We start from the raw sequence: 21,180 nt of genomic DNA, 5'->3' as shown, positions 1-21,180 counted from the left end.
GTCTTTTTTGTTGTGCGTTGTTTTCTCCCTATTTATTTTGTAAAGCACTTTATAATCTTAAAGTGCTATAGAAACAGTGTATTTGGTGGTAGTTCAGTATGAAGTCGACAGTCGTGTGCATTTGCGTGTTAAATTGAGAAGACTGCAGTAGGTCATGTTTTCGTTTGCAGATGAAATAGGACCGGGAATTTGAATGATGCAAAACAAAGGACAAGACTGCTTTCTATGAAACTGCAGTTTGCACTGGCCATGACCAATCAGTCTGTTGATGTATACCTGTTATATTTCCTTTTCCGAAATGATCCAAAAATAAATTTTTACAAATGAAGGAGGAAAACAAGTGATTAACACAGAGGTGGAAAAAGTGGAGTCTGGACAGCAGCTATAATAACCTCGGCGGATCACATGTGGCCCAAGTGACCCACTGGTCCCAAGACTGAGTCAGGGTGTGAGCAATGCTCATGTCCCTGTGGCGTGTCCCAGGGCTCGTCCTCCTGCGACCTGATAAAAGGGAGGGCAGGAGGAGCGCTGCGAGGACAGAGGGGGTCCCATCAGGTCATCTGAGCAGTTATCCGCTGTGAGTGTTTTATCTTTGACATTACTATCTCTTCTTCACACCACGCGTTCTGGCTGTTTTCCTTGTCTGTCACTTTTGTTTTGGAGAGGAGTCAGAGAGGAGTGATGCATCACATTCTGCTTTACTTCTGTGTTAGGGTTGGGGTGAGGGTTAGGCCGGTGAAGGTCATTTGATCTGTGGCCTTTATAACTTGTGATTCTCATTTGAAAAAAGGGTGGAATGATAAGCTTGAAAAAACATGACCTTGTGATTCCTGAAGCTGTTAGCCTCTCTCTCTCTCGCTCTCTCTCTCTCTCTATCACACAAAGACACACACACACACACTTTGATTAACGTCTATTAGCTGCAGCTGGGACATGTCAGCTCTGGGCTGCAGCCAATCACAAGTCACCGTAAGGCATAAAACTCCAGTGAGCGTGTTGTGGTGTCATGAGGAAGAAGGTGACAGGAAAGCGTAGGCTTGTGTGGTAAGCTGCCGTTGTTGTTTCTAACGCTTGTTCTAGGTTCCTCTTCTCAGTTCTCTGCTTGTGGACTAGTCACTTTAAGTTGACAGTCTGCTGATTGAAGATCAGATTGTTATCTTTAAAGATGGAGCTTCCTCTGGTATTCATCCTAATTGCTGCCATCTCTGTGGCCTGCTGCTATCCTACTGCCTTCCAAGACCTGGAGGGAAATGGCAGTAAGTGTTTTTCACTGGCTTAAATTGTTTAAATATTTCTCGGGATGCTTCTTGGACTCTACCGATTCTATATCTTGTTTCCCTTTTTAAAAAGAAAACCGAACTTCCATCAAGTTCCTGGCTTTAGGAGACTGGGGTGGCGTGCCCTATCCCCCGTACATCACCGCCGTGCAGAAGGCTACTGCTCGGGAGATGAGCAAAATAGCAGAGCACATGGGAGCTGACTTCGTTCTGGCCCTTGGCGACAACTTCTACTATAGAGGTGTGGACAGCGTGGATTCTCCTCGGTTTAAGGTCAGTTAAGTGAACCTGCGAGAGTGGAAAATGGCGTTCTGAGTAAAGTGGCATGGTGGACGTGATTTGACTGGGCTTTATCTTTTGCGTCTTCCCGTCAGGACACGTTTGAGACTGTGTACACAGCAAAGTCCCTCAGAGTGCCCTGGTATGTGCTCGCTGGGAATCACGACCACGCAGGGAACGTCAAAGCCCAGATTGACTACAGCCAGAAATCAGACAGATGGTGAGACTCAACTAGAAAAAGTAGAATTAACTTCAGAACACCAAGAAACTGAATGACACTTTCTTTGCTCCGCATTGTCTCAGGAAGTTTCCCTCATATTACTACGAGTTGAACTTCCGCATCCCCAACACCGGGAAGACTCTGACCATCATCATGCTGGACACCGTTATGCTGTGTGGCAACTCTGACGACTTCCTTGACGAGAAGCCCAGAGGCCCCCTGCGAGCTGTGGACGCCAACCGTCAGGTGACCTGGCTGCAGGAGAGACTGGCCCAGTCCAAGGCAGACTTCCTGTTGGTTGCTGGCCACTACCCTGTGTGGTCGGTGTCGGAACACGGGCCCACAGAGTGTCTGCTGCAGAGGGTTCATCCTCTGCTCATTAAATACAAGGCCACTGCCTACCTCTGTGGCCATGACCACAATCTGCAGGTTGGTACAATTCACAAATGTTATGCGTTTTCAAAAAGGTGCTTCAGTCTCAATCCTGTCTCTGTGCTCTACAGTACATTGAAGAGTCTGGTGTTGGCTACGTGGTGAGTGGTGCTGGAAACTTCCTGGATCCTGACGTCCGGCACTGGAAGCACGTTCCCAAAGGTTCTGTGAAGTTCTTCACTGGCAAGGCTTCAACACTGGGAGGCTTTGTCCATGCAGAAGTCACCAAGAACAAGATGGTTCTGACCTTTTACCAGGCAAAGGGCACCTCACTCTATCGCACCGTCCTCTCTCAAAGGGAGTTTAACTAGAAGAGCGACTGGGAAACATTCGACTCTCTCAGAATCATTCTGCAGTGTAGTTTGAGATCAGACTAATGGCTGTAATCCTGTATATTGAATGCTGGCATTAATATTTCAAAAGTATTGATTATATTTTAAAAGAATCAACTGGTTTTAACATTTATGTAAATGTTTGTATGAAAAAAGAATAAATTGTCATTTGTAAAAAATTGTGTACTGACATTTTTACCATTGCCTATAATGGTAAATGATGCACTAGGTGCCTTGAAAACTAAAAGTGCAAATTTGAGGAAAACCAGATTGTACTCGGCAATGCATTAAAACAAAACGGCGAACGATATTAGAACAAAGTAAAAATATAAAGAAACTATAAAAACACTAGTCTGCAGTTGCTTTTTAAACTGAAGGACCGATTCTGTTTCAGTGTTGGAGCTAAAGCATCATCTCCTTTGTTTCAAACGAGCAACTGCTGCTTCATTCAGGCGGGTGAATAATGAATTAGTCGTGAAGGCAGGAGGAAATGAGTGTGTGGATAATTTGTAGGTTTTTGGGGACTGTAGCAATATTTCTGAAATGTAAATTGCAGGATTGAACAAGGCCCTTGAAATGTGGAATGAAGTTGAGGTATTGATACTTTGTGGATTTGAGGATCAGATGACTTCAAGCTTTTAATATAAAAGTGCTTTGTGTTCTGCTGATGTGAATCTGTTCAGTCAGAATCCGTTCTTTAAAGTAAACCGTATGAGACTGTGACTGAAATCAAGTCCTACAGTTCTGAGCAGGGCTGCCCGGTTAAATGTCCGAAGCAATTGCAGCCTTTCTGCAGGCTGGATTGTGAATTTGCACCTTCTTCTTGGAACTGGAGTCTTGTAAAAGTGCTCCATATGCACAAATGTTGCACTCCAGTCATATTTGAACAGACACAAATGTTCTTGGACATCTCTGGAGAGACATGAGAAGACCAGTCTACTTATATTGTAAATATGCCTAGACAAACAGTGGCTCATTTGTTCTGTGGTTTGGTCAAATCAGGTCAGTGTTTATTAATATCAAGTGAACTCGCAGCTTGGAAAACATCTGACACATTAAAAATTTTCCCTAAGGCTTGTATTTTCCCTCTCTCCGTTCTTGCTTATTTTGTCGTTATACAATTTGCCAGAGTAAATCAGAATGAGTTGTGTGACGCATGTATATGGAGCACCGATGGTTTGCATTAATGCATTAATGCATAGCAGTCTGAGCCCAGCAGTCGCCCTTTAGTCTAATTCCTGTTCACATTGTGTCAGCGCTGCCTGTTCACCTATTCTGTGGCTTTGCCTTAATTTTCTTAGGCATCATTTTATGTATACCTGTACATCATCGGCAGCATTCAAACACATGTCACTCATTTACATCCTGTCACACAGCCTGTAAGTAATCTGGACGTCCAGTGGTTTTTATGCTAATCATGTCAGGAGCATATATATATGCAGAATTGAAATGCTGACATGGCTACTGCCGCTAAAGGACGGGAGAGGTCAAGACTTCTGTAGTCTTCCTTTCCCCGTCAGGGAACCACCTGGCCGGCCAATGCGGGATTAGGTTGGATGACAGCAGATTGGCAGTGACCATGGCCTAGATAAACCCAGCCAACCAATGACGATTAACCCGGGAGCGAAGCACAGAGAGCACAGCAGACTGGTTTCTATTTTTTACACCCTTCTCTCTTGCTGACATGATGGATGTTGAGCTTCACTGCTCTACTGTGTCAGATGAAAGAAGATCTTTATAGAGAATGGCACCTTTCAATTCTGCACAGAGAAAATAATAGTGTGCAAACACACACTGGACTATAGGTTCACCCCCCTACAACAAGGCAAAGCACACAATAACTTCTTATTGTAGCATCTGAGGAAATGGCAAAGACATTTTATTGTTTATTGGCGACTTCAGGGTTAATGACTGTAGGTGCGTGGGGTCTTGGTTCAGGTATGGGATAATCTGCTGGTGTCATGCGTCGTCAGAGCTGAAAGGTCTGAGTCACTGCTGAGAGGAAGCTATCGACTGAGGATAAAGGACTAGTGAGGATCACTTAACCTGGACTAACCTGTAGACCAAAAGGAGCCTTGCCGGGTCAGACAGGCTGATGATTAGACACACTCTGATACTACTATGCTCATATACATGTATGAGTTCATCTGCACGTCCTGAGGGGTGCACCAAAAGGTTGGCAGCAAGTAAACAATTTGAATTGATGATTTCAGCAGCTATAATCCTAAATTATGATAGTTGTAAACATTAACTTAACTTTTTATTACACTCTTTAACACTCAAGGAGTGGATGCGGCATTGCAAATCTATATAACAGATTCCAACCAATATGACAGGAGTCTCTCATTATGGTGAAACTACAGCTAATTTGAACCCTAATCTGCAGCTCCTTTAGCTGCATTGAGCTGGGTGGTGAGTTTCATCGCATTATTCAGCTCAATTTCATCAACAGCAGACTAAAGGATATACAACTCACAGCTGTACACTACCTGATCAGTACCGAGCAGCAGACAGACCTAGATAAGAGACTGTAGCTGGTTGAGCATTTAGCAGCTAAAGAGCTGGGTATGTCTGGGATGTTGGTGGAGACCAAAAACGGAGCTAAAACATGTACAATCATCGTGCTTCCGGACACACAACTCCAGATTCATGACAGTGTTGAGCCATAATTGTGAATTAGCAACTGTTTGTTTATAAATTCACCATACGGATGACATGTCTATGTTGTGCTGCTGCTAACTGGTATGCTATCTAATGTGTTATTACCTTTTTAAACCCTGCATTTGTTTGTTGGTTTGTTTGTAAGCGGGATTACACAAAATAACTCAACTGATCTCCATGAAAATTTGCAACATTGTCATTCCTCAAAACTATTTTTAGATCTTGATGAAAATAATGAGACATGCTTAGAGGACTGATATGTATGAGTGTCTGCAATTTGTTGACGATCCAAATAGAAACCGTGATAGTGATTTTTTTTATGTGGTTTCATGGGGGGACTGATGGAACTCGGCAGAGAATAGCGTTCTATAGTTCCTTCTGTAATAGGGTTTTTACATAGTTACTCCTAAATTTGGGTCTTTTCATGTTGTATTTTATATGTAACATATTCAAGTATCACCATTAACAATTTGTGTGACCATGTTGGGTTTTATTCAGCCCCGGCACAACCAATGCTCACAGGTTTATATTCAGTTGCATGTTTTAGGTTTTACCAGCTGCCGAATGAACGGAAGTGCAGCGCACTAATCCTGCACTCACATGTTCCACTTCAAAACCCCCAGACAACAATTCTAATCCCAAAACATCTCTTCCCATGGTGGACACAGATTTAAGGCTGATCTCACTGCAGGCAGTTAGGCCTCTGTAAACAGTGTTTTCATTTGTGTCATTATGCCATCACACTATGGTCATTGTCACTGTGATGATGAGCATCAGGAAATTAAAAACAATCACCCCGTATTACAACATATACATAGATAGATAATAAGAGTGGGGAAATCATAAAATATCTCTGCTCAGCCTCTAGTTTTAACCTTATTAGTGGGTCATTGCTGTGTGGTCTGGAAACTTCGGGTGAATCTCTCCCTCAGTCTGACCTTTGAGTTGTATTAGCTCCACCTTAAGCCCAAACTCCCCGCCCTGCTCCAGTTGGAGATCCTGTGCAGCCAGTGCGACCCCCCCCCCCCACACACACACACACCGTGTCAGAAGTTAAGAGCTTTAAAATCTCCTGCTTGAACAAATAGGATTAATCAACCTTTTATCTTACCGCAAGTCACAAGTGAAGAAAGGGAAAGTTCTTTCTAAAGTAATCCAAAATATAACTGTTTTCCTCAAATAAAGGCACAAGCAAGGGTTTATGTGTTCCAAGAGCACCAAATAGGAAGCTGCTAAATCCTGACTGGTGCATGTATACGACCCATGACATCACGTTATTCCAACTGAGCTCTCCCTACTTTACACAAATTTATAGAACTGCCCTTAGTTTGGCAGAAAATGGATTTTCATAAGAGATCTCATCCTCAATAGTAAGAAGCTGATAGAGCAAATGTGGTTTTAGGGACTTTGAAGATGATATAATCTACAGCAAGTGATCACATGTTTCTTTTCTAAATCCTAAGGCTAGTTGTGAGTTTCAAAGTGCTTCCCCCCGCCCCCTTATTTATTTACATAATGGAAATCATATCGTCCATAGTCAAGTTTTTCTAACTAAACTTCATCTTGAATTTTATTTTTAATCATTTAAATTTTCACCCGTTGTTTCACTTCCACCTTCTTCCTCCTACGCCTACTCCGTGTCCTTTCACACTTCCCGCACCAGTACACCCCTCAGCTTTTACAGCTGCAACACCAGTCCTACTCCTCGCCACATCTGTGCACTGGTTTTCCCACCAGGTTGCTTCAAAAATCAGCTCTCATTAGATAAAATATGTTGAATGTCTCAGTGCTGCTATTTCTCTTTCCAGGCAAGTCCCAATGAGTGAAGCAGAGACCTCTGCCCAGGCCAACAATAATCTTAAAGAGCCCACTATCACGAAACATACACACACACACACACACACACACACACACACACACACACACACACACACACACACACACACACACACACACACAAAAGTCACTCCTGCTGCTTTGCAATGAAAACAGAGCCTTTCTGCTGCGCTCTGCTCTTCCTGCTCCATCCATCACTAACTCCCCGCTGCTCTTCACTCAACACCCTTCTCCTCTGACAGACACTGTATCTCTGCTTTCTCTCTCTGCACCCCCCCCCCACCCCCCCCCCCCCCGAGCCTGGATCAGTGTCCCGTCACACGACCACAATAACAAGGTGAGTTCTAATTCCACGGCTCAAAAGTAATAAAAGGACGTTGTATTAAAGGCTAAGCGGCTCATCTAATCTTCTCTCCCTAATCTCCGGCCCTCCCTGACTACAGGCTCTCTGGTTCTCACAGATGGAATGAGCAATGTTGCCTAAATGAGAGTTTTCCCCAAAACATCAAATGATAATAATAATGGTGATAAAAAAAAAAGTTAGTGTGTAATTACATTGATAGTGCATCAGTGATGGTGAAAGAGAAAACGAGAGATTAATGGGAGTGCTGGCACCGTGCAAATGTGTGTAATCCTGTGTGTTTGAGATGTCACAACCTTTTTGAAACCGGATTTCTGCTTCACTGCCAACTTCCTGCTTAAAATACAACCTAAAATCCGTATTTCTGTGTTATGTAACTGTGTGTGTGTGTGTTTTTGAGTTTGTGCTCCTGGTATTATTCATGTTGTGGGGACCTAAATCTGTTTACACCATTAGGTAATGGGGGGAAAAACAAGACCCCATAACTAAATCTATTACATTTTTAAGGTGAAGGCATGTTTTAAGGTAATGTTAAGATAAGGTTAAAGTTAGATGTTAATTTAGATTAAGGTTAATCTTAGACCCAGGCAAGTAACAATAGTTAAGGCTAGAATAAGACTCCAGGAATCGATGGAAGTCAATGGGATGTCCTCTGAAGTCATTGAGACCCGACTTTGGGACCTTGTGCGTTCATGTGTGTTTTTATTCTTTCCAACAAGCAAAAATAGAGAATTGTGAGCCTTGAAATTCACATCATCACATTCATCGCTTTAACAGATATGATTTGAGTGAGTCATGTAACAATATTTACTGACACTTTGTGACTTTTTGTTATTTTAAGTTATTCCCATATATTTATCTTTAGCATAGGTGACAGCTTCCTGTCGTAAAAAAGGTATCACACAGTCACCTGCGTCAAAGCGGTCACCTCCACTAATTGAATTATCTCCACCTTATTAGTAAGTTATCAGGGCTGATCCTCCTAAGGACGATATATTTAGTTTCAAAATAAGATTGGAACACAAGTGTTTGAAAACATGATCTCAGAAGAAACTAGTATTCACCTTTATTCGACACGAGAATACAGTACTGCAACGTGCACACTGATCTCTTCACCATTTCCCTGCAGGTCATCAAACACACTGTCTATAATACTCAGCAAAGAACTAGTAGGACAGAGTAGCTTAAAGATTGATTTTAACTGGAGTTTTGTGGTTCAAAGTGATATATATATTTGGAGTATCCTGCATTGAATGTGGTCACAAGCTCCTAATAACTCAGCTACGTCAGAAGATTGTTGAATCAGGCAAAGATCCAGCATCCAAACAATTGGACTGATGTAGGAAGTGAGACTGGCAGGAGAAGGAGAATGATCACGATGGTGACTTGGCACAAATCCACTGGGAAAAGGAACAAGTGAAGGCGCTTGCATCCTAGGCTCTGTCACTCCAACAGAAGTTAATCCATTAGACCTGATTGGCCTTATGTGTTTCCAGGTTAACTGGACCCGCAAAACTCACTGGTTTATTCCACAGCTTTCCCAGAAAATGTTTTTCCAACCCCTTTAAAACAGTGGATGGCCAAAGGGTGTGTCAGAGGCGAGAACAAGGAGCTAAAGAAGTTCACCTTAAGAGGAGACGGAGGAAGACAGTAAAGATGTACCATGTGAAAACTGTCTTGGACCCTTTCATTCATGCATCACTCTCCTTCGGGATTGGCTGATTGTAGGACGGGCTCCCGATGCTGAGGGAGCTGGGCAAGAATGAGGGTAAGTACGGGATGACGGCAATCATAGGGCTGGACACCGGGCTCTCGATTTGGGACGTGATGGGGATGATGACGTCATCCTGGTCCCACACGTGAAATGCATTTGGATGGGAGTGGTTGAGGCCAGCTGGCATGTTCAGCTGACTAACTCCATCCAGCTCAGCCTCCTTTTTCAGGTCATCATCAACCGGGCCCAACAAACAGTCTGTGGACGGACACGGGAGGAGAGATGAGAATTTGATTTTACACTTACCCAAACTAGAATGACACTCAGTCAAGCACATACCTCCGACGAGGCCCAACTGTCTCCTTGAATTCAATCAAACTCTTAATTAGTTACATTTTTTTATTTATTTTTTATTTTCCCTGGTAAATCTCGCAATGTTAAAGACAGTAAAAAGAAAATCCTGGATTCAGATACACACCAAAATTTGATGGCTTCTTCCCCAAACCCATACCACATCCTTCCAACAAATCCGTGAAGTTGTTTTTGTGTAATTTTGGTAACAAACAAACAAAACAACCAACAAGTAAACAGACAGGCATAATACGTTGTCCATACCATCGTTATTTAAAGTCTTGTCTTGTTTAATTGTTGCAGAATATTTCCCTTAAAATAAGTTTGCTGAATTCTTCCTGCTGCATTGCCAAAATCTGCTATTTCTGCTATTTAATTATTTCATTTATTAATTAATTCCTGTATTTGGGTCGTAATGAGTATTAATACTATTAAATAAGGTGTCATAGATTTACACATTTTCAACACAGTGAAATCAAGCAGTGTCTAATTTAGCTGTGATACATTTACATAAAAATGATGCATTGAGTTTTTGAATGACGACTCAAACTAACTTATCAATGTTAAACTGAATATTTGCAATGAATTGAATGTGTTGAATGTAAATCATTATTTAACCCGAATATTTCTTTACTTAAAGTAAAATGTCCTATTCATGAACAGTAGAAATCAGTATCTGTAGAAATGTTCCTCACAGTATAATAAATAATGGAATAAATCAATAACAGAGGACAGGTCGAGAGAGAAAATTAACCCTACATAAGTGCATTTATACATAGATAAACAATATCATCCAATAAATATTGATGATTGATGTACGTCCCACAGACTCAAGTACCTGTTATATCCAGCATGAGGTCTTTGATGAGGTGACCCACGATGGCGTAAGCGACAGCGACCACGACCAGGGCGGCCATCACGAGGTAGACCACAGACTTGGGGAGCAGGATGAGGTCCCTGGACGGGGGCTTGTACTCCTTGTACAGAGGCTCCATATTGTGAACCACGTAGTGGAAAGACTGTCCTCCCACGTCTGTGAAATTTAAGTTGTCCAAATTTAAGTTGTCCATATTCCCAGAGCTACTCCGTTACATTTATATTCAAACTAAAAATGGTGCTCATTGGATTTATCCACTTGCTGAGATGTCTCTATACCTGAAATGCAGAGAAGCAGAGTTTAGGTTAGGTCTACTGCCCAGATATAAAATCAAATATCAACTCAACTGAAGCAACAGGATTTAATAGGATAATGCAATGCATAAACATTTTCTATTTACATTTTTAAGGAGTAATGAGCTACCAATATGAAAATAGGCCAGTGAACAAATGCACCCACCTGTCAAGACCAAGTTTTTGCAGCTTCCAGATTACACCCACTTGGATCTTTGACATCTCTCTACATAGTAGTTTATTACTTTGATCGTTACTCCATCACTACCATCAGTGCATCCTGTAGCCAACAGGACACCGGGACTTTTCAGCCCTTCGGCCGCGTGCTGTGTCCTCCCTGCTGCAATAATCCAGACTGTGGGCGGTGACAGGGAGAGACAGATAGAGAGAGGAAGGGGGGGATTACACTTCCAATCACAGCCACGATCAATCAGGCCCTCATCCCTTCACCATCCTATCCCACAGAGATGACTTAATCCACAGCAACACACACACACACACACACACACATTACAACCACGCACGCACACCAACATATCCAAGAAGCAAAGAAAAAGAGCGTTTGCTCGGAAATTCCCAGTTGTTTTCATGAGAAGTAAATCCTCCTTGAAGTGACTTCTTGTCTGAAACGGCCGAAATGAAATCCTGCTCCACTTCCAGATTTATCCCGATACTCACTTCACTGTGATATAATTTCTAATGGAGGTCTCTTTAAAATATTTCCTGACCATTTGAGTGTCAAACATGTAAAATCAGTGAAATCAGGAAAAGAGTGTATTTGAATCAATTTAGGTTCTTGTACTTTACTCAATTATATGCATTTTATGCTTCTTTGCACTTGTCCTTTACATTTAACCCCTTGTGGACGAATGTCGCGAATTTGCCTCAAACCCAATTCTGGCTTTAATGCCGCCAAGGTGGCGATTGTGCCTGATGGTGCAAATACTACACATACCAAGGAAGGTATTGGAAGCACTCTACCGCCATCTAGTGGTCGGAGTGAAAAATACAAACTAGCGCCTTGGGACTGTGCAACAAAGTTATTTTGAGGTATTAAAAAGTATTTGAAATACTGTGATGATGGAACAGCAATGATGTACAGAAACATATGTTTTTATTAAATTTCAAGCAAAAGCAGCAATAATCTACTTACCAGAGACTGGAAATGTGTTAAATTAAAGTTATGCCCCATTATGCCTAATGTCGCTAATTTGCCTCATACCTTAATTTTATATTTACTGTATATGCTATATTGAACCATAACCTTAACCATCTCCACTTAATTTAGAGTATGTATGAAATATGTATGGAAATTAATTCAGGCAGTAAGGGGTTAAAAGAAAATATTTTGCCAACCACGTATATCTGATAGATAGTCAGTTTGCAGATTCAAACTTTAATGTAATTTTTTTTATTTATTTAGGAATTGTGGTTAATTGTTAACCATTGATCTACTTGAAAACAGTCCGTTGATAAAAAAAAAGGAAAATAATTTTAAGGCACTAGAACATACATTTATCTGAATTACAATATATTTTATTTATTTATTTTTAAACTGCTACTAGTTGAGAGCACCTCCTCATTAAACCCACAAAATGTGGAAGATTTTGAATGTTTTGTATTTCATGTTATTTTAGTTTTAATGTATATCATTTTGCGTCGCATTTGGTTTTAGTTTTCTTACAAGTCATTATTGGTTTCTACCACACCCCACACATATTTAACATTCCATCAACGTGTTTAAAATTAACGTTGTGTCGAATAAATACTTTAAATTATAAACAGTATATTTGAGCAAGCTTTTTTATAATATAGAAGGAAACCAACTGATTAGCTAGCATAGGTTAGCATAACTACAGAGACAGCTACACTAAATCAACACTTCAGTCCTGATCGCAGCTTTATTCCTGTAGGTAAATCAAGGAGCCATTTGTTTGCGAGACACTGTAAAGTGTAAGTTATAAATAATTACACTTGCTCTGTGTGGAAGTGTGAAGCTAAAGTTAGTGTTTTACAGCCAGGAGGTTTTAGCTAAAGCTAATGGTGCTAATGCTAGCTGTAAGTGGAAGAATAGCAATGACATACTATTTTCTCTGTGTGAAAACGATTTTAGACATTTGTCCCTGTTGTTTATCCTTTTTTATTATTATTATTTATTCTAATTCAGGTTTCTCTCGAGGTTCAACCAGACCAAAATGGAATCTTTCTTTGAGGACATGACATTACCGTCCACCTCCCAGTCCACTCCTAAGACCGGACACGGCGGCCTACAGATGGTAACATTGAATCATACAATAAACCAGAATACAGCTTTTTTAAAGGTGTGAAAACAAGACGTGAGCTGGTCGGAGTGAGATTCTCTTTGAAAAACAGAGAGCTGTTCTGGGTTGACGGATCTGTGAGACAAAACGAGCCACATATAAGCTACCAGCACTCATACTGCAGCCATATTGCTTCTCAAGAGCATCACTATCACTGCAAAATGTGTTGTAATATGTACAAAGTATGAAGGTTTAGTGCTCAAACTGCCAGAACTCTAGCTAGCTTAGGTCCTCAATGGCCTTGTGCGATTAGACACTGTGTATTATCAGAAATCAATAGATAACTCTGTTAACGTGAGGACCAATTCACAGATGCACAAACTGATTGTTTCTTTCTCCTCTCTTTTTCCTCCTCCATCCTGCCTGGACTGTTTAGTTTGTGAGTTATGGGTAAACAGACAATGAAGAGAATGAAAATCATTTCAGCTTTCCTGTTAATCTCGTAAAAGGCTGAACCTGATCTCTGTACAGCAAAAAAAGAAAGTAAAAAAGAGAAAAGCTTCTTAAATGGGACTATTTATGTTTAACATTGTCCCTTGTCTCATTAAAAAACAGATTTACTCAAACTGTTGAGCACACCACAAATGTAGCCCGATTCCACAAGAAGACCAGGAACCTGGCAACCCTGAATATGTTGTGTGAAAAATGACTTTGAGATATTAAGATGTGGAAGAATAATGGGAACTGTTGTGTTCCGTTTCAGTCATAAATGGAAAAATAGACCTTTTCATCATAACTAGTTCACACAACACACCTTGATCCCATGTTGTACCCACTGAAAACACTAACATTTCTTTCTCATCAGAACAAATAAAATATGTTTGTGCTGTTTATAACTGTTGTTTCTATGTCCTTGGCGTCGCAGGCACAGGAAACAGACCATGACTCCTCATTCGGGAATTTCTCAACTGGGAGCATGACTGAAGCTCAACAGCAACACACCAGGTCAACAATCACGGACACACCAACGCGCATAATTCAACAATAATTCATGTAGTGTTGTGTTTTTTCAGCAGATGAGTTGTACTTCGTTGTTCCATCATTGACTAAGACATTAGACTGAAGACTGATTTCGGTTTTATTGTCAACACTTGTATCTACCGTAGTTCAAGCATAGACGCCATCAGCAGAAGGGTGCAGGAGGTGGTGGAAAAGATTAATAACGACCGCACCAGTGACCAGAAAGTGTTGGACAGCTTTAATGAGAAGTTGGTGCAGAAGGTACAACACTTTTTTTTTTATTCATCTGGTCCTCCTCAGTGTGCTGTTGTCATTTGTCTGGTCCACTAGGCGCATACTTAACAAATACTCCTTTCATGACTGGGAGTGCTGCACTATCCCTCCCTGCAAAGACGTCCACATCGGTTTCTTCTCATATGTTTTTTTTCCAGGTGACAGAGGGGTGTCAGCAGATGCAGGAGCACATGTACCTGGTTTACGAGAAGAACAGTAATGACATGCAGGTGAAGCTGCAGGAGTTGGCTGAGGTCCTGGGCAGCTGCACTAAACTCTGCAGTGAGCTTCAGGAGGCCAACCTGGCGCTGGCCAGTCTCAGAGCGGGTCTGGCCATTTCAATGACAGAGTCCCCATAAACTATTAATTGTTCTTAGATATTGAACTGATTAATATGTTATTAATAGTAAGTTTGTGTTCCTGTGTTTATTATTATATTGAGTATTCAGAGTAGTTCACGTTGTGTGTCTAAAGGCTGGATTGGATAAGATTGCTCATCTGGTTTTGCTCTTCCTTCTTTCTTCTTCCTCTTGTTCCAAGAATACACAGTTGTCTGCGACTCTAGCGTGGTCAGGTCAGGTCAGGATTCCAGTCAAAGAAAAAGAAAGCAAAAACTAAATACATATTTTACTTATGTTCCATTTCAATATGTGTTGATCCCCTAAATAAAATTACAGAATACAAGGGCATGATATTATCTGTTATTTGGTTCTGTGTTGTTAACATTTCGTATTTGTTACGTGTTTTCGTGCCTAAATGTGTCATCAGTACTTTCATGTTCCATCAAACCAGAGATGCCAATCTTTAAACCACCAGTAACATTGATTTATTGTGATAACAGGTTACATCGATTTGTTTCCACACAGCCACACATATCTCAGAACCCATTGTAACCGCTTATTTACATACTATGTAGTTAGGAAAAAACATCTCATAATGCCTTGACTGTTCAATGCGTTATCGATATAAATACCTTATATTTACCGTGCAAATGTCCCTCAAATACCTCACTTGGACCCAATGCTTTGTTCAGTTCTAACATATTCAGATACCAGGAAGAAGTGGTAATGCATGGTTCCCTTCAGTAGATCAAAAAATATTTTGTAAATGTAATAAAGTATTCGTGGTATACCCCCTCGTGTGAGGAGGATAATTGCTCATAATGTTTCAACAGATGGAGTTCTGCCCAGAGATGACACATTTCTCACTGGGCACATGAGCAGCAGTATTCCACAAAAAGTCAGTTTCAGGAAGACAGCGGAAAAGCTTTAATTTCCAACAGTGAAAGACTGTAGTCCAGTGATGGCTTTGCCCAGGATCAAGGCGTGGATGTCATGAGTTCCTATGGAAAAATAATAAAAAACATTAGTTGTAAGGAAATAAGTTATTTTAATTTAAAAAGATGTATTTTTGTGTTATCCATAAATATAGAATTTTAAAAACAAGTCAGTCAACTTTAATGACAGACTATTCAAAATGTTCCATAATATTAATTTTTCAACCTTTAACAATCTGTACACTGCTGATCTCTGGTGGTTGACGTACATTACTGCAATGTGGTACTTTGGTAAATCTTTACAATTTAAGAGCAGGGCCTTCCTTCACGCGCGTGTACCTACCCTCATACGTGTTGACAGCCTCCAGGTTCATGACGTGACGGATGATGTGATACTCATCTGAGATGCCATTTCCTCCCAACATGTCTCGGGCTTGTCTGGCAATATCCAGCGACTTGCCACAGCTATTCCTCTTCAGCATGGAGATCATCTCTGGTGCCGCTCTGTTACACGACAATGAGAAGGAAGCGTGTTTTTATTGCAGTCGTTGACAGAGGCCAACACTAATGTGAAAGAAATTGATATACAGAAAGAGAGAGACTCACTTCTTCTCATCAATGAGTCTTCCAAGGGCCAGGCATGAATGCAGACCAATGGTGATCTCTGTCAGCATGTCAGCCATCTTCTTCTGCATCAGCTGGTTCCTGGCCAGTGGCACACCAAACTGGATTCTGATTGGGGGGGATATAAAAACATGAAGGACCTCTAAACCAAGCGGAGGCTGGCTGAACTTGAGACACTTTGATCAGTATGATACTAATTAGGGATGGGTATCGTTTTTTTTCTTCTTTTCCTGATACCGATGCTTAACCGATGCCTGTGCCTAAACGGTGCCTGAACCGATACTTAAAAAAACAACAACACACAAAACGACGCTGGACGACTGGGAAGGAAGGAGTGGAAGTGTGAGGAGGCGGGGGAACAAAGACCTCAGTCTTCAATTGGCTCAGGCACCGAAATGAAGCACCGAAATCTGCGTTGCATTTTGGTCCGGGTAGGTACCGGTTGTATTGGAACCGGTTCTTGGTACCCAACCCTAATACTAATGTCACACTAATTTCAAACTGGATTATATCATTAGTCCAAGGAACTTTTCGGAAAACAACTACAAAGCTTCTTCAGAGTGTTGGTTGCCTGGTTCCAATGCAGTCTGAATTAAACACATGAGCTGCTTAACATATGAAAAACTAAAAGCTACAACAAGCAGGTGACAATACAACAACAAGACTATACAGCTTTAACATTGAGATTATTTACTCAACGCTGGGAAAGAGACCGGCACTAAAAGCAATGCAAAATGGGGGTTAAATTAAAATGCTGGGGTGCTTGATCAAGCACAAATGTTTAGTATTGCGAACCACGCCTTCCACTACTTTTACAATGTCCTATCCCTGAGCAGTGATAGGACAAGATTTTCCCAGAACTCAACTAGAACCCTGTGTCATGGAAAGGTTCCTATTTCCTGGGAACATTTTCTGTTTTCAAAACACAGCTTCTGTCAAATCCTCTGACTTGATTTGTTCACACAAACTGTCCTCAGAATATAATGTACCTGTCCAGAGTGTATTGTCGGGCAGCATGGAAGCAGAATTCAGCCGCTCCCAGGGCTCCCCAGGCAATGCCATACCGAGCGTTGTTGAGACAGCCAAAGGGACCCTGGTCACAAAGGTCAACAACAAAAGAAATGTAAGATATTAGCGCAATGAAAAATTCATGTTGTTAGATTTAATTAAATTGGATCTTATTTTGTTCAACTTGGTGTGGGTGAGTAGCCACTTACAGCCAGACCAGAGACGTTGGGCAACAGGTTCTCCTGGGGAACTTCCACTTCGTCCATAAGGATCATGCCAGTGGCTGACGCCCTCAGTGAGAACTTGCCCTCGATCTTGGGGGTGGCAAAACCCTTCATTTCACGCTCCAGGATGAAACCCCTCACTCTGCCGTCCTCACACTTGGCCCAGACCACTGCAATGTCTGCTATGGGGGAGTTTGTGATCCTAGCAAAGGAAGGAGAAAGAGAATTCATAAAGAACTTAGCACAGGGTTGCAGTTAAGCTGATACACAAAAGCTGGTGTGGCTTTAACCTGACCCAAAGAGAGAAGAACTACTTCATATTTAAAATTAATTTATGATCTAAAACTAATGGACACTGGGACAGATTGAATTGTCCCTTACGGTATTTTATATAATTTGCAAAAGAATAAACAATTTATATTTTTCTTATATGCATTACATCGCTAAAATCATTTCCTGGACTTCGCATTCCTCATCTGTATTTTTACCTCCACCAAGCAGGTTATGTTTTAATCTCTTGTTTGCCTGTTTATATGCTTTCAGACATTCACCGAACTCCAGAGATTCTGTGCACTTTCTACGAAGCAGGTGCATGTGGGAACACAAATGTCTGAGTGAGAGCCTCCGGATTATCTGCCATCTTTCTCCACCTGGCCCCCTAGAATAAAGTCAGCAGAGAGTCTGGAGAATTCGATGTGAACACACAGCAGGGAATCCTCTGCTGGATTCATATCGAGCGAGTGGGAATGTTGATGAAGCGTCCATCTACTACACATGGCGGGATAGGATGCAAGCCTTGGTTGAGGTGTGCTTTCTCTGTGCTCCCTTCTTGTTCTCATGTCGCTTTGAGAAAACGCTCAATCTGAAGAGCCTGTGCGTCATGTGGGTGTGTCCACCTACCAGGTCTTGGCTCCACTGACGGTGAAGGTGCCGCTGGATGGGTTGTACTTGGCCTTGGTCTCCATGCTGCTGGGATCACTGCCGTGGTTGGGCTCTGTCAAGCCGAAACAGCCCAGGATTTCTCCACGAGCTTTAGATAAAAAAGAAAACACAAACACACCATACTGATTAAAATAAAAGTATACTGATGTTTCTGAAATTGAATGCTGAGTTGCGTTAAAATGTTTGTTACCAAGCCTTGGCAGGTACTTCTCCTTCTGAGCGTCTGTGCCGTAAGCATTGATTGGGTGCATGACCAATGAAGACTGGACGCTCATGGCTGACCGATACCCGCTATCAACTCTCTCGACTTCTCTGGCGATTAGACCGTACGCCACATAACTAGTGCCAGCACAGCCATATCCTGCAGGGTAAACAGAGAGCAATGTACAGTCCTGAGGGGTCAACGGCCTGCAACTTAAGAAAAACCCAGAATGCAAAGCAAATGGAGAAAAAAACATCTTCTTCAGTTAGACAACACATTCACAGCAAATAGAAAACAGGCTGTTAATACTCATTACACAACCGATGTGAAGTCGGACACGTGAAGTGAATATGGCTGAAATAAACTTGTTGCCATGACGTGTGACTCGTGAAGTTACTAGTTGAAGTTGGCAAGTGTTGTTGGAAAAGTAGATAAATACTTATTTTAACATTGTGATCACATGATTCAGATGAATGTTGTGAAACCTGCGTAAACCTTCATCATATTATTAGCCTGCAAATATAAGTATTCTGATGAAATACTCTTAACTGATTGAGAAACAGGCTGCAGTCATGATCAGCTAGCTATATACCATACCAGGGTATATGCAGCAATCCTGAGATTAAATTCAATACTTTTCAAGACCCCGCGGATACCCTGCATACTACAGATTATTTAGGTGTTGTCACTTCTGTTGTTTTGTGAATATTTGTAGTGTGTTTTCTATTTGCCGTGCATGTTTCCTCAAAATGATGAAGATGTTTTCCCAATTTGCACGTGTTTTGTATATTTGCACGTTGCCTTAAAATTGTAGTGAATTGAGCTTTCAGGGCCACCGTAATATAGTCGTAGCATGACAAAAATAAACCATGAAGTATATAGTAAATAGTATATAGTAAATAAATACTCAGTAGAGGGTAATTACTAAGAAAAAAAACAATATAAACTAAAATAACTGTAAAAGACAGCAAAATGTACAATGAAAACAATATATAAACAGTAAAACAATTAAGTACAAGTATGATATTGAACTTGTCTTGCACAAATAGAAAATGTAATTATTATTACGTGGGTGAGTATAAGTAAGTATTTTTGTTTACCTTGAATAGTTGGGCCCAGGACGCCCAGCTCTCCCATCTCTGAGACGATCTCACGGTGGAAATCTGTAGCACGATGCATGTTGGGAAAGAGAAGGTGACAAGCTTGTAAAATCCTTTTAATATAAACAAATAAAACGGAATTATTCTATTGTGCAAAATTCTGCTGTTTCCCGTTTGATCACAAAATCAACATTGTCTGTGTATATACAGTCTATGGTATACCGTGGTATACTCTGATCATGGATGTGTGTTCAGCTCACGTTCATGTCTGTTGGCCATGACGATACGGGGCATGAGTTTTTCCTGGCAGTAATCACGGAAGGAGTCTCGGATCATGATCTCCTCCTCTGTCAGCAGACCCTCCAGGTTCAGAGCGTCCCGCCAGTTGAATGGCACCTTGACTGAGGGTCAAAACATGTACACACACACACACACACACACAGTGGTTATGTCACCATCACATGCCTGAGCAGAACGCGTAAAGGAATCTGGACAGACCATGTTCAACACGTCACATACCTGCCTTTGTCGGTTTCTTGACTTCTTCAACGTCTGAAGGGAAGAAAAACAGTGAAAAAGATAGTCACTCCAACATTATCGTACTATCACACTGTCTATGTATATATTGTATACATTAATAACTTTAAATGTACCTCTGGGAGCTGCTGCAATGGTGCCCTGGGCTCTGGACGCTGTGACAACAGCACATCTTTGGCTGCTGGAGAGCAGACGGGTCGCAGCACTTCTGAGAGCCATGTTTCCTGAGCATGGAGGAAGAGAGGAGGACATATTTATTAGAGCTGTAATATATTTTAATATGACTTTGTGTGACAGGTATTGGAACATTGTTATGTAACTGTGTTACAGGTTAAGGAACCAGAACAGTTCAAATCTGGACAGCACAAACCACAATGCAAACAATATCAATATGCAATATCATTAACCCCCCAGTGATTATAATCCTTGTAAACTAATAAACGTTAAGTATTGATGTGTATTGATCAGTCAATACTACGGTATCATCGCTCCATGCAGGACAAAGGGCAGAGATGTGGGTGTTAGAATATCACAGGAGTAGAATAATAATAAGAAACTTGTATCTTCGTCTTTCAGACCACACGGTCCCATACAGACCAGTTACACAAGCACCAACATGTCTATGCAATAATGTAAACACGCTTTAACATCTTTCAGTTACCTTTCTTCAGTAAGTCTCGTCCCACTCATGCAGTTCTCTTTCAGTCTCCAGTATCTGTCGCTTACCTTTTCTCCTCTCGGTGGATTGACGTGATGATCTGATGCCTTTCAGCGGTGAATGCGCTATGAAAGTTGCTTAAGTAATAGTTCTGCCGGTGCAACGTCACAGGGCTACGTAACGCCACAAATGTGGGAGCTGCTGTCCGCCATGACAGGTGAGGCATTTATACAACGCGTGCTAACTTGCTAACTAGCTAGCTCAGCGGAGGAGTAAGCACTTAGTTAACACCCAGTGAGTTTAACTATCCAGAATGCTACAGCCTACTTCCGGTGACCCTCAGGGCATGTGGCTTAATTTATAGTTAGCGTATAAATTGAATTTGCGACACTTGCCCTCACTCAAAATGGCGGCCTGGTGTT

The 21,180-nt window shown here is 41.4% G+C and overlaps 2 protein-coding genes across 4 annotated transcripts; one reads left to right on the top strand and one right to left on the bottom strand.

Moving 5' to 3' along the window:
* The first annotated feature begins 976 nt into the window (after positions 1-976).
* On the top strand, positions 977-3,620 carry acp5a (acid phosphatase 5a, tartrate resistant). Of its 2 annotated transcripts, XM_053418356.1 has the most exons (6): positions 977-1,044; positions 1,166-1,256; positions 1,351-1,550; positions 1,652-1,776; positions 1,860-2,205; positions 2,280-3,620. In XM_053418356.1, exons 2-6 carry the CDS (start codon positions 1,166-1,168, stop codon positions 2,517-2,519), a joined length of 1,002 nt encoding a protein of 333 aa, XP_053274331.1. In that variant the 5' UTR covers positions 977-1,044; the 3' UTR covers positions 2,520-3,620. The 2 variants fall into 2 exon arrangements, with proteins under 2 accessions (XP_053274331.1, XP_053274330.1); XM_053418355.1 differs by having other exon boundaries at positions 997-1,256.
* Positions 3,621-14,990: 11,370 nt separating this feature from the next.
* gcdha (glutaryl-CoA dehydrogenase a) lies at positions 14,991-20,972 on the bottom strand. Of its 2 annotated transcripts, none has more exons than XM_053418387.1 (12): positions 20,827-20,972; positions 20,217-20,324; positions 20,083-20,115; positions 19,824-19,964; positions 19,564-19,626; positions 18,452-18,622; positions 18,220-18,349; positions 17,305-17,521; positions 17,077-17,180; positions 16,070-16,195; positions 15,807-15,967; positions 14,991-15,529 (listed from the first exon to the last, which is right to left on the bottom strand). In XM_053418387.1, the coding sequence occupies exons 2-12, from the start codon at positions 20,317-20,319 to the stop codon at positions 15,456-15,458; spliced, it is 1,323 nt and encodes a 440-aa protein (XP_053274362.1). In that variant the 5' UTR covers positions 20,320-20,324; positions 20,827-20,972; the 3' UTR covers positions 14,991-15,455. The 2 variants fall into 2 exon arrangements, with proteins under 2 accessions (XP_053274362.1, XP_053274361.1); XM_053418386.1 differs by having other exon boundaries at positions 20,762-20,967.
* Between the last annotated feature and the right edge of the window lie 208 nt (positions 20,973-21,180).

The sequence above is a fragment of the Pleuronectes platessa genome, chromosome 3 (assembly GCF_947347685.1).
Source record: "Pleuronectes platessa chromosome 3, fPlePla1.1, whole genome shotgun sequence".
NCBI lineage: Eukaryota > Metazoa > Chordata > Actinopteri > Pleuronectiformes > Pleuronectidae > Pleuronectes > Pleuronectes platessa.
This window is presented reverse-complemented; position numbering and strand designations above follow the sequence as displayed.

Coding starts and splice junctions, on each gene's coding strand:
- acp5a (XM_053418356.1), top strand. CDS start 1,166: ATGGAGCTTCCTCTGGTATTCATCCTAATTGCTGCCATCTCTGTGGCC. Junction 1,257..1,350: donor AGACCTGGAGGGAAATGGCA/GTAAGTGTTTTT, acceptor CTTTTTAAAAAG/AAAACCGAACTTCCATCAAG. Junction 1,551..1,651: donor TGGATTCTCCTCGGTTTAAG/GTCAGTTAAGTG, acceptor TCTTCCCGTCAG/GACACGTTTGAGACTGTGTA.
- gcdha (XM_053418387.1), bottom strand. CDS start 20,319: ATGGCTCTCAGAAGTGCTGCGACCCGTCTGCTCTCCAGCAGCCAAAGA. Junction 18,350..18,451: donor GAAGTACCTGCCAAGGCTTG/GTAACAAACATT, acceptor TTTTATCTAAAG/CTCGTGGAGAAATCCTGGGC. Junction 17,522..18,219: donor GTCAGTGGAGCCAAGACCTG/GTAGGTGGACAC, acceptor TTCCTTTGCTAG/GATCACAAACTCCCCCATAG.